The 13,417-nt window shown below is 42.4% G+C and overlaps 1 protein-coding gene across 1 annotated transcript in view; it reads left to right on the top strand.

Moving 5' to 3' along the window:
* The window catches only part of sik2b (salt-inducible kinase 2b), a 38,041-nt gene that overhangs the window by 6,784 nt on the left and 17,840 nt on the right, over window positions 1–13,417 (top strand). The window contains exons 3-4 of the mRNA XM_084467149.1: window positions 4,321–4,384; window positions 10,962–11,123. Of these exons, the coding sequence (XP_084323275.1) occupies window positions 4,321–4,384; window positions 10,962–11,123 (226 nt within the window). The remainder of the gene's footprint in view (window positions 1–4,320; window positions 4,385–10,961; window positions 11,124–13,417) is intronic.

Raw genomic sequence — 13,417 nt, 5'->3', positions numbered from 1 at the left:
ACTGCCCAGATTGTGTGTTCATCTTGGCTTACTCATGTTCCATTGTGGACAGCTCTGTGGCGTTGGGTTTTACTTTTGTAATCACAGTCCGTGACTATTTCAATGCTTTGGAATTCATGCCATTCCATGCTATATCCATTCGTTTCGACTTTCCAAGTCGGCTCAGGTTCACCAGTTCATTCAATAATTTGACGAAAAATAAGGTTTTTACCAATTTTACTTGCCATTACGGTAACCAGGTTAAAAAGGCAGTCAAAGGGAGAGAGGTAAATGCATAGGCTAAATCCAGCCATAGCATTAGATGAGAACCCATGTGAATTTAAAATAAAATAATTGATATTTACCAAGTATTTTAAGCAAAATGCACACTATGATATCATATACATATTCAATCATGTCAATTAGTTGCATACAAAACAGGATTGAGTTAAGTAAACATACACAGCTCCTCCAGATATTTTAACAATAAGCCTTTAGAAAAGAAGAATTAGAATTAGGAATTACCTTTAGAAAAGAGTCTTTGGGTCATTCATAAAGTAAAGTTTCCAGTTACAGCTTCAGTAATGCTAATATCCATTGGGTTTTTCTCTATTTAAAATGATGAATTTACTTTAATTGGCTGTTAGTCTGACAAAGCATTAGAATTAATCACTTTGCCCTCTCGTAGCTTGTGATGGGCATTTTACAATTTCTATGACATTTCACGCACTGAAAGATTAATCAGGGTTTCAAAAATTCATCAACATCAGAAACTGTTAGCTGCAGCCCTAAGCGTCCGTGCCAGTCCAACAGCCCGGCTCCTCTCTGCTAATTCTTGAATTGGTCAGGATAACAGATGGAAAATTTATCATAAACAACAAGCGTGGGTTTCCTAGTATGAATGTCTGGCTCATTGTGTGTGTGTGTGTGTGTGTGTGTGTGTGTGTGTGTGTGTGTGTGTGACTGATTCATCCTCACTTCTCCTTCTGATACTTCCCCCTCCGCAATTGAGTTTATTCATCTGTGAGTGCCTGCTGGTTCTAAATCGGCTCAACGACTCCTACGTAGGGCAGGCAGGTTCAGCAGCAGGCCCTGAATGGGATGCTATGCTCACTATTTAAAGCAACTTCAATACAAAGGAGACATAATAACACTACGTCACAGCGCAACGGGTTGTTCACACGGCGGAAAAACAAGCCAGTCTGCTGATGTGAAAGCAGAAGCTTATTCATACTTTCACCATGTCCATGCCTCCATTAAACAAGTAATCTTTGATTCACATTCAATATTTACATGAGGGATGGGGAAGTAACCACTATATCACGGTAAAAACACTTAGTATAATGACAACACCACCAATTTATATCATCATGTATAATTTTTTACCTTTTTAAAATTGCACGTTGAATGAAAACAAGGGAAACTTCTTTCATGAAATGTTACTAAATAGTTACTAATGTGCCGATGTGATAACCTTTGCACCTATTATAAAATGCAACAATGATTATTAGCCTTTTATTACAGCTGTCTAAAGATATTATGAAACCCCTTGGTTATAATAAGAATAGAGCAGGCTAACAGACTATCAGATTAAAGTGATCCCATGCTGCCAATATCATCGTCAGTCTTGCCAATTCTCATGTCAAAGTGTCACAGTGTAGTGAGTGAGGGGACTTAACGGAAGAATCTCCGGAAAAAGCAGAAGCTGTTACTTGCTTCAAGCCAAGTTAAAAACAGAACGCAAATACGTCACAAGCGGCAGCCATGACCGCCACTTTGTGAAGCCCTGGTAGAAGCAAGTAACCTTTTCTTTCTCTTACGGCCTGCGTAGTATATGGTTTTGCATGGTTGCAATTGGATAAAAACAAAACCAAAAAAAAACAACTGGTTATATGCTTCTCTTATACACAGAAAATGTATTTTTACTGTTGTATGTACACCAGTGGGTGACGTCACGTACGATACCTCCATATTATTAACAGTCTATGGTATGTCATTGACAACCTTGCTGATTAAAGGTGATCTTAGCGATCTTAAATGGAAAATAATCTAACTGGAACTATTCAAACAACATTATGTCCAATTACTGGAAATAGCATGCAAGGGTTTCCTCTAGAAGTTAAATATAAGTGCTCAAAACTGAATGCCATCCCAAAAGCGTAAATACATCAGTGAAGGGATTTGTTTATATGTTTTCTACCTCATTTTTTGCACTTGCACACACATAACGTATAACAAGATCATTTTGGCCAGATATCTTGGAAAGAAATGTTTGTACCATCCCATCCCTGATTCCCGTGGAATGGACCTGGGTATTGTGGTTCCATACCGATTCCTCCAATGTTAAACCAATTTGTAATGTGAGTATCATTAATCAGTAATACACCAAAACTCTATGCATAGGTTAATCATTGAAGAGAGATTATTTCATTATTTTATTTTTGGAACCAATATACATACATTTGTTAGGTTTTTTGCTGAGAATATGTACTCGGTTATGTACATCGTTATGTTCACTTTTTTCCATGATATCAACTACACTACCCATCAGCACTCCTCGATTCTTGACCAATCACAATACAGCTACAAATCCCAGTTTTTCAAAATGTGAATCTAATTTAAGGACACAGTACCTGGGCTATGCCCTCGTCAAATATCAGAGCAGCTGAATAAGTAGAACCGTACAAACCAAGCCTACTTGGAACCTCCCTCATTGGAATTGTTGTCTTGGCAAAATGCTTCCATAAACTAGAGTGTCCGCGAGTGAACCCCATGACTGCCCTCGTATTTTATCTACTTTTCTGCTCATAAAAGTTTAATTGAAAAGTTGTCTGCTTCTAGATTAGTCATGTTTTAAATAGGCCCTATGAGGCATATAACATTTCAAAGTCGTCACTGTGTGTGCATAGCTGGCACAAAACAAAATATTACGTGTATATTATTTTTACTTTGACGATGCGTACTCGGTTTCTGTTGTTTACTGTGAGTTTACTGTTTTGTCTTGTGAATGAATATCCCCATGGATCAGGGATAATACAAAGATTTTTTCTCTTACTATTATACATTGGAATATGTTGTCAAATGTTCAGTATTCGAACCAAAACTAATGAGCAAGTAATCAGGCTAGCAAATTTGGCAAGCAAATATGGTGACAGTTGAGTATGAGACAAGCCTGTAAATAAGGGTGATGTTGTGCAATACAAATGAATCGTGTGTGTGTTGTTGACTTGAAGATAATGAAATAGGAGATTGAAATATCTGTTTGTGTCTGTTTTGTGTTGTGGATGTATTAGTATAGGCCTAGATTAACAGATCTTCCTCCTGAAGTTACTATACAGACTTTGAATAGTAATAAGAAAATGTATTACTATAAGAAAACATGCTTATAGTAATATATACACCACATTTACAGGCACATGGCACAAGCTATTGTCTGGGGCTGCATTGCATTGCTTTGAAGAGAAACATTAGAGAGGTTGTAGTTATTTGTATAACAGCTGTTTGCGAACTGAGGCAATGTATTAGTAATTCTGGCTTTTGTCCTGGTGGCAAGCATTTGGTCTATTCGTCATTTGTAATCGTTTGGAAGTATTTAACTAGATCGCTATCTCATTTATGTGACACTGTTCATGTGGTTGCAGCGTAACTTCATTTTTCAACTTTGACGCAAGGGCATGAAGTCAAGGTACTTTACTCAATGAAGCTTTTAGTGCCTGCTTGATTTTGAGCACCTATGACTACTCAGTGTATACACAGTGGTAGGTAAGGGCGGGTCACACACACAGCTCAGCGGGAGGTAATGAAAGGCTACTGTTACAGCCGGTTTCGTCATGCACAACACGAATAAACAACCAACAACGCCCCTGCCCCAACATAACTGTGGAATAGTAACCTCCAAAGGTCTGGGGTTGAGAAGGGGGACTATTTATGTCTGCCAGCCCATCATGCTGCACACACACTAAACATATTTGAAATTTTCTTCCAACGTGGTGAATAGTGAAAAATCTATTTTTATCGGATTGAAGTCAGTGTCATCCTTTTCTTTTCCTGTTGCATAGAAGTGTGCTCCATGAAAAGTATATTTAGTTCTTGTGTCATTCATGCCATTTTTCAATACTCCCTTGTTCATCCTTCTATTTCAGTGTAGCCCAGGTCTATAAATGATGATTTTCTGACATCAATCTCTATCTCCCTGGGTCATCATAAGATGGTGTTGAAAAGGTCAAGTTATATTGTATGCTGTGGATATTTATGTATTTTCTCTTGCTGTCTTCTTCTTTCCCTCCTGCTTTTTGTTCCCTCTGCCTTGTCCTGTGTCTCACTTCCTCTCTCCTCTTCCAGGTAATGGAAACAAAGAACATGCTCTACTTAGTAACGGAGTATGCCAAGAATGGAGAGATCTTCGGTGAGTGTTCACAAACTCCTTTGTTCTCATAAAAAACAGCTCTGTGTGTGTGTTCAACTCTGTCACTTGTCTCAAGATTGATCTATCTGCAGTGCCAGTTCCCTTTTTCCTGAAAGACGATGTAGTCGATGCTAGTAGAGCACAGATGACAGATAAAACCCATTGTCAGGTTCATCTTAATGCTTTCAGATACGCCACTTGTTATCTATGACTGAATGAAGTCGTGGGCTTGTGTCACTCACAATTGCAAGGGCAGGACGTTTTGAAGCTCGCCTTGAGACAACAACTTGACTGGAATGGTTCACAATCTCGGCCTGCTGACCAATATACTGGTTTGATGTTATGCCCTGGCTGGCTACTAGAGACGGCTGTTTCTTTACACAAACCCTCTGAGGGCAATGACAATAGGTGATGTATTTAGAACTCTGCCATTCAGATTCTTATAAAGTGGCCTTCATAAATAAAAAATAAAATATATTTCTGAAGGGCAACCTCCCTCAAAGCTGCATCAAAGCCTACCCAAAGAAACCACATGCTTGCATACCACATCCGTAGCCACCAGCCATGTTACTATTGCTCAATACTGTATATGTTCACATATAGAAAGGAAACTGTCTATTTGCACAATGCAGTGTAAATTTAGCCTTTATTTGGTATGGTATACAAGCAGCAGATGTGGAATTTCCCAAACTATTCTAGGGTGCTTGAGGGAAATGTTATGTTTGTTACATAACCTTTACATAATTGTTATTCTATACTGGTATTATTCTTTGTTTCAAAAGTGGATCAAGTATGTTCTGTTAATATGTTCCAATTGTTACCGTCACCTAAACGTAGCTCTACCATGAAGGTTAGAGGTCCTTCATTACAAAGTTTATTGTCCCTCTTATCCTTAGAGGGACAACAAATTTAATTATAAATCCATTTTACAACTCAGTACTGGTAATCAGGCTGGATCTTGCACAATTCGTTCCAAGGCAAACCACAAAACCATAATTTCTCATGATGGTGGAAAGTAATTTTCAGTAAGGTGTGTTTGATTTGCAGATGTATAAATGACAGTGAGGACAGTCTGTACTCTGGCATATAATTGTTTTAATAATCCAGCCATTACATTGTTTTGGAATAGAGCACAATGTAAGAATTGACTTTTGCAGCTACCAGTTTGAACCCGAATCCACAGGGAAATGTATCTCTCAACTGCATCGTGAAAAGAATAAACAATAGGGTGAATACGGCTTCATGCCTGAGGGAATCCACTAAGCCAGCACCTTTCAGTCAAACTGAGCCCTGCCTGCAAGACGGCAAATAGCACATTTTGCATAAGGCCCCATTACGCAGCAAGGAACAATGCAGGAGAAACTCAGAACAGGTTTGAATGGAGTCAGGCTTAAGATAAGAAATCCAGCTCTGCCACAGAGATGAGTGATGTGCACTGCTTTTGTTAGCCTACATGTACATAACGTATGGTGTGGTGACAAACAAGACACATACATACACATACACATACACACACATTAACTTTCAATGACACCCAGTGTTCCTGCCATGCCAGGTGCCTAATGGACAATGTCAATATCTCAAAAGAGCTACAGTGATCCTTTGTGAGATAAATCAATGCATGCGACTGTTTTGATCCATTGCTCTTTTCCTTCTTCCTGTTGAACATTGTAGCATTTATTGTCTGCACTGACTGCAGGATTGCAGTGTTTAGAAGAAGTTAAAGGTACAGTGTGTAAATTTGAGGTGGCCACTAGCAGTGAGATTGAACCCAACGCAACCCCCCCCCCCCCCCCCCCGATCACCCTCACCCCTCCCTTTCTACCGACTATGGTGGCCCGTACTGGCCTGTATTGTGTAAGGTGCCAGTCCAAAATGAAAATTAATGTTGCCTTTTCTCAAATTGGAAATCAGGTTGTATGTATTGTGTACTGTACCATTCAGCTCATAGAGCAGTTTAACAGATTGCTTTTCTTTGTCATTGTCACCGTGGACACTATACACCTTTTAGGATATGGCGGAGCAGCTATCATCGTTTCTGACACAACTGAACTACATTTTTACATTTTTACAATAAGTATTGATGATTCAACTTGATTTACGTTTTGGATACCAACTTTATGAGTAAGAGTGGAAGAGCCTACTTTTAGTTATCGAACATGAGAACTACCTCAAAAAGTAACGTTTCCAATAGATGGATGTGTGAGAGTACACACACTTCATAATCATAATCCCCCTCATCCGCAAACTGCCAGTGCCATTCGCTACTCTGTTTTACCGTCTGTGCAGCGGTTGATGTCCACGTGCGTCCAAGAGAGGGTTAAGCTTCTAGGACACTTAAATATAACGCCCCAGTGTGAGTGGACGTCGTCTTTGCAGCGGTTGATGACCACGTCTGAGGGAGGGTTAAGCTTCAGGGACACTTATCGTATAACGGCATGGTGTGCGTGTGAAGATGTGTGAGCTCTTGGCCAGCGGTTGATTTGGACGTCCCCGTCAGAGAGAGGGCTAACCTTCATAGACGCTTATAAGGCTATGGTGTGTGTTGATGTGTGGAACTCGTTCTGGACAGACGTTGATTATGAATGATGTCCGTTTCCGAGAGGGTTAAGCTTCTTGGAGATTGGGATAACATGCACTCTCCTTCCTACAACTCTTAGCCCCAAATGCATTTTCTTAAAAACGCGTTCTGTCCAAAAGCTGTTTGTCCGTTCTTGGCTGCTGCCCACCCATGGTGGTGCAACATGGTGGCCCCCCAAATCGACAGCAGAATGGGCTGGAGGTACCCAGTCTAACACACTGGACTTTTAAGGTCAGATCATGCCCCTATTCATCCCAACATGTCCTTGCTTGCTATCCTATTTGCATGCCAGCACTAAATCTACTCTGTTCCTGATATTTCAAGAATTTGGCCTACAAATTTCAGACATAGGTAATTATGTACACATTCTTTGGCCTCCCCTATTTGACGTTCTGAGACCTACTTTCAGTCACAGTGGCTGATAGGATTGCACTTATAATGCTCTAGGGTCCTATGGTCAACAGGAGTGTGTGTATGTGTACACATTGCGTGTGGACTTCAGTCAACTTGTCATGTTGACTCTGAAACCGTTCTTTAAAATCCTACACTGATAAAAGAAGAAAAAACTGTAACTGACCTTGTTTTCTGATAACCAATCAGATGGCAGAACTCAGCTTATCCTATTCAGACGGAGAAGCTAGGTGTGCAGTACAATCACCGCACCGGCTCAAGAACTAAACCATTTCAGAGAATCATTATCTTAGCCTCATAGATCATGTCGATGTATTGCAAAGCCGTTGTGTCCGGATCTTACAATTTACTATTGTTATGCAATAAATTCATATGTCACTAACGGCAACAGCAGCTCTGAATATCCTAGACTCTCACACTCTGGATGCAGCTGGAAAACGAACAAACAATATCCAATACGAAACGTTTAGGAAAGCTCAACATAGGCCCATCTACTGCATTGACATCTTCTGGAAAGGGGTTGCATTTAAGTCTTCTTCAGTATTGTTTCTGTGCGTGTGCATGTGTGTGTGTGTGTGTGTGTGTGTGTGGCTGAAGAGACAAAAGAAAGGAGCTGGGCTTGGCACAAGTAGGCGGAGAGTGATGGTTCTCTCTTTGAAGTGGGGGGGGGGGGGCTATAATGGGCAGCGTCATACATGCCAAACTGTGGCTTTGTCTTTGTGTCTGGCTGCCTGTCTGTCTCTGCCTGTCTGTCTGTCCGTCTGCTACACAACCGCTCGCCTTGCCGCCCCCCCCCTCCACTGCAAGACGGATCAAACCTGGAAATTGGGTCAACCACAAATAATAAGGGGAGGGGGGAGTTGGTGTCAGCAGAGGCAGGCAGGCAGGCAGGGGAGATGAGGCAGAGGAGAGAACAGGGGGCACCCGTCTGCATGGGGAAGGTATTGAAGAAATGTAGGGCATGCATATTTAAGAAAGCACTGGTGGATCATGAGGAGCGTGATGCTGCTGGCGGTGAGTGTGCTCTGTCAGAACAGGGAGCTGTGCTCAGATGGGTGGAGAGAAGAATAAACATCCTGTTTCTTGAAGCGTATCAACGAGCCACTGTTTTGGTTAGAGCCTCTGGTTTTTTTTTTCGTGGGCGCTTTTTTTTCGTGCATTTCACACAAACACATGAGATGCGTATGTCTTTTTAAGGAGGTTTGTTTTTTCCGCAGACCAGGGTTAAAAATGAAATCCGGTGTTGAAGGTAAAATGCACATTTGAAAGCGTGGAGCAGCGCTTTCAGGGAGCCTTATGATAAATGCCAATATTAACTCAAGGGTTGGCAGATATCCTTCCACTGCTATTGAAACGTACATGCCCACCCAAAGCCTTATTTACATTGCACGGTCATGGACAGCAGCCGTCATGGACAATTACTTCCTGATTGAGGTGTGAGCGGTATGCTTCTCCATACTACTTCCTTTTAAACAGCCATTCAAATGTCCCACTTTCTGTCCTCTCTTAAGCTGTGTTTATTGGTGTTCAACCCTTGTTTGGTAAACAATTAGTTTGGTTTACGTTTGGTCTATTTTTTACTTATTCCGTTGGTCAGTACCCCCGAAGAGAGCCACGCACAACTGAGACCTTAATATACATGGATAGGAATCATAGGACTTTAACTAAAATGATGTGTATGACGAAATCAGGCTAGTGAGGCTGTTTCCCCGACAGTGGCAGAGCTGTTGACTCATTTAGCCCCTCTTTCAGCCAGGCAGAGACTGAACACGCTGGCTGTGAGTTGTTCCCTAGCACCCCTATGAATCATACTTCATCAGTTGGCTTTCCCAGAATGCAATGCTGCATGCTTAGGTCCGTGCCCCCGCTGACATTAAATCAGTGGATTACTCATCCCTCCTTTGGGGTAGGATTTATTTAGAAGAAAAAAATAAGAGTAGACACGGTGTAGCTCTGTTACAAATTATTTAATCCTTGCATCGCTTTGTTGTTTGGCATCAAACATTTAAGGAAAATACCACCAAGTGTGGATTCATGCCATCAACATTGTGTGTGCCCGTGTCCCGTTGCAGTGTTGTGTTCCTGTCCCTTCACATGTCTGTGTTCTGACCACCCTGACACATTCCCTAGGTGGGCTTTTTGTATTAGCAGCACCGCATGAAAAGGGCCCCACTGACCAGAGGGCTCTGCTGTGGAATGTTTTAGCTGCTATCTAATCAGCTTTCATTATCCTGTTCAAAGTGACCCATTCACAAAGACCTAAACCGCCTCAGCAAACCTCTGCACCCCACTTCATCTCTCACATACATAATTATCCTTTTTCATTGTTATGATCTATTCATTTTCAAGATAATAAAATAATAAATAAATAAAATGTAATGTTGTTTTGACGTTGTCCACTGTGGAAGGCAATCATCAATCCATGAGTGGATTGATGAGGTCACTCTGAGAGTGACGAGTCATTGATCACAGGGACAAGAGTTCATGACCTCTGAGTCTGACTCTCTCTCTGACACTCAACCTTTCTATGTCAAGTTCAGTCGACTCACAGCAGCTGCCTCGACCGGCCATCTTGGTACTGCAGTGTTGGCGGCGGCGCAGATAAACGGACGGACACATCAAACGCCATTGTGAATCTCTGAGAACAAGCCTAGTTTCACAACGGCATTTCTTCTCGGGGTTGGTCCGCTGAGGATCTCTCTGCGTGTGTCAAGGCTTATCAGGCCATGGCAGTTCCCTGCTCTGTGTGTGTGTGTGTGTGTGTGTGTGTGTGTGTGTGTGTGTGTGTGTGTGTGTGTGTGTGTGTGTGTGTGTGTGTGTGTGTGTGTGTGTGTGTGTGTGTGTCCGCCCGCTAAAGAAAGCAGTCCGTGAAACTGCATCTTCCATGTCGTTAGCATTATAAGGATCCATGGTTTGATTGCAACTTGTAACATCCCACTGATACAGAGCACAAGGTAGTGCTGCTGGTCCTCCCTGTTCTATCCTCCAGCTGTGACAGCTCACTGTTTTCAGTACAGTCCATCCCTGGACACCCACACAAACACACACACATGCATACACAATGACACACAGGCACCATTAATCACACACAGAACAGTCAGGCACAAATTGTACACCCTCCTACACATTGTACACCACACACACACACAGATGTGCAGCAGGTCCAGTACATGGGGAGGGGAACATTGTGTTCTTATATCATGTACATTTCAGCTGGTGTACAGAACAGTGATCACATAAGGTCATGCAATACCGTGGAGATAATGCTCGCTCCGCTGAAGCGCCGTTCCCCTTTACTTTGCCCGTCAGACAATTTAATATGTGTTTTTGTTATCTTGGCAATTTGATTTATTCACGTTATTGTATGACTGTTGAATTATATGCTTATACGTCATGCCTGCATGCTTCTTTCAGGTCAGTGTGAAGTTTGCGCCAGACATAGTTTTATCATGGCTCATTGGGTTTTTGCTCCCTCACTCTGGACAGTCAGAGAACACACTTGTTCTCTGACTCTCCTCACCTCTCTCCCTCTCCCTCCCCCCCCTCCCTCCCTCCCTCTTCCTCTCCCTTGCCTTCCGGCTGCAGACTACCTGGCGAAGCATGGCCGCCTGAGCGAGCTGGAGGCCAGGAGGAAGTTCTGGCAGATCCTGTCTGCTGTGGAATATTGTCACAACCGCAACATTGTCCACAGAGACCTGAAGGCCGAGAACCTGCTGCTGGACGGACACATGAACATTAAGATAGCAGGTAGGCTGTGTGTATGGACACATGCATGTACACACACACACACACACAGACGCACATATGCACATGTATAAAAGCACGCACGCACGCACGCATGCACGCACGCACACACGCACGCACGCACACAGAGGCATGGGCTCAAACACAATCGCTGTTTCTCAATTCGCGTTCTTGTCTGTACTTGTGTACTTGCATTCTCGTGAAACGTCATCAGTCGTAGCCCAAGTACTGTTCCAATTCAAAGTACGCATCAGGTCAAGTACAGTCGTAAAACCCGGAAGTGTTCTCGATGCGTTCTTAAACTGGCCGTTCCACGGAGGATGCATCAGAGGTGACTTGTGTGGACTAAATATCCCAGGATGTATTTCGCATTCCCATGTTTTAAAATATTAGTATGTAAGCTATAATAATAGGCTATATAGGAACATTTAAAATATATAACAAAAATGAAGGCCTATTCATTCAAAATATTTACATACTATTTTAAAATGAAAGAGGCTGGGGTTTTGTTTTATATAATTTGTTTATATTGTTCAGTAGTATATGCCTACATGAGGCCGTATAGCAGTTAACAGAGCTGAGGTGGTGACGACATCGAGTCTGCTGCTGTTCCAATTGCCGGTGTGTACTCGCGGAAGTCTGTACTTGGAAGTCCGGACTTGCCAAGTACGCACTTCCAAGTCCGTGAGTCTGTAGTTTGCGTACTTGGTATTGAGAAATGGCAAATGAGATTAACCAAGTCACCTACACACCCTCTCTGACCATACGCTGTATCTGCAGCAGTACAGAGGCCTAGTCGTTTCTTCGGTCATTGTGAAACCTTTTTTTTTTTTTATCCGTGACCCTTCATGAGCTCAACGGCTGTATACTTAGGGAATATCTTAATTACTTACCCAGGCATTTCAAACACTTGAATGAAGTCGCCAGACTCCGCTTATTGCTGGGTCAATGCTAGACACAAAAACAACTACAAGTCCCACCTTAAACCCTGAAGGCTAAAAGTCGCCCTTTGAAAAACCACAGTCACAGTCAGTGGTCAGAATTATTGCTAAAAGTAGTTGTTCTGTGAAAGAAGCCAAGATAAGCAAGGAGTCAACAACGGAGGTGATTTTTGGATAAACCGGTGTCTCTGTCGGTGGAAAATAAGGCCTTAGAGAGTGATTACGAAGCAAGTGGCATTTAGACCTGGCTCTCCAGAATGTTCTCCTGCGTCTCCCAGGGTGCAGAGGGGGGTGAGGTGGGGGAGATAGGGAGGTCACCGTGATGTTTGGCATCTTAATTCATCTCTATATATATTTTATCAATGCAATAAAGGTAACAATATTATCATAATTGTTTTGATTAAATGATTACAATTTATGAATTAATTAATTCGATTATAAGTAATAATTATTATTATTGATATCATTATTTAATTGTCTATAATAATTATTCAGAATCAATAAATATAAAACTTTTAATAATTATAATACATAATAATATTTAAACATTTATTTATAATTAATCATATATTATTAGAATATACTGTGTATAAATATATGAATTGTATATAATGGTATAGTGAGGAGCTGGCACTACTACCACCTTGGTGGAGTGGGGGGGGGGGGGGGGGGGTCACATGTCGTTCTTTAGGTTCAGAGGGGGGCGAGGTGTTCAGGTATCTATGTGGAATTAGCGTCCTCACGGGAAGGCTTGCCATCGTGGTGCAAAGTGTCGAAGGACATCACCCTGCCTCCCCTAGAGCAATTAGCACAGTCCCCCTGGGCCAATTAAAAGCCCTTCACGGAATAAGACATAACTTAAGGTGCATGGGAGATGGAGGGCCACCCCATGGATGCTGATCACGTCCAGGTGGAGCTCCTTGGTTGACATAGTGAGCCGTTCAGGGGATGACGCGCGTTGCCTCCACGAGGCCCTTCACGTGGTGCTCTCCTGGTCCATGCACACAGGTTGTGCTCCCCTAAGGGTCATCCTCACAAGGACATGTGATCTGCAGCCCATCGGGCAGAACAGGGAGAGTTGGTCACACAGTGCAAAGATCTGAGAGACTTCCAGGGAGTTCGGTGCCCTCTTCATTCACCCTCCCTTCCTCCCCCCACTTCAGCTCTGTCCTCCCCTGATGGATGCCTTTCACAGTTCATACATAAATATACCCTTATGTATATACGGACGTCGCTGCATGTATGGCAACGCTCATGTCGTTGTTATTGTCGTTGTCGCCCCATATCAATAGGGAGCGATTTGGGCATGACCGGTGTCGGAAAGAGACGCCAGCCACAAGCCTTTTGGAAGACATT

Source organism: Micromesistius poutassou, assembly GCF_964030765.1.
Source record: "Micromesistius poutassou genome assembly, chromosome: 4".
Lineage (NCBI taxonomy): Eukaryota > Metazoa > Chordata > Actinopteri > Gadiformes > Gadidae > Micromesistius > Micromesistius poutassou.
The sequence above is the reverse complement of the archived record's forward strand: the minus strand, read 5'-3'. Positions and strand labels throughout refer to the sequence as shown.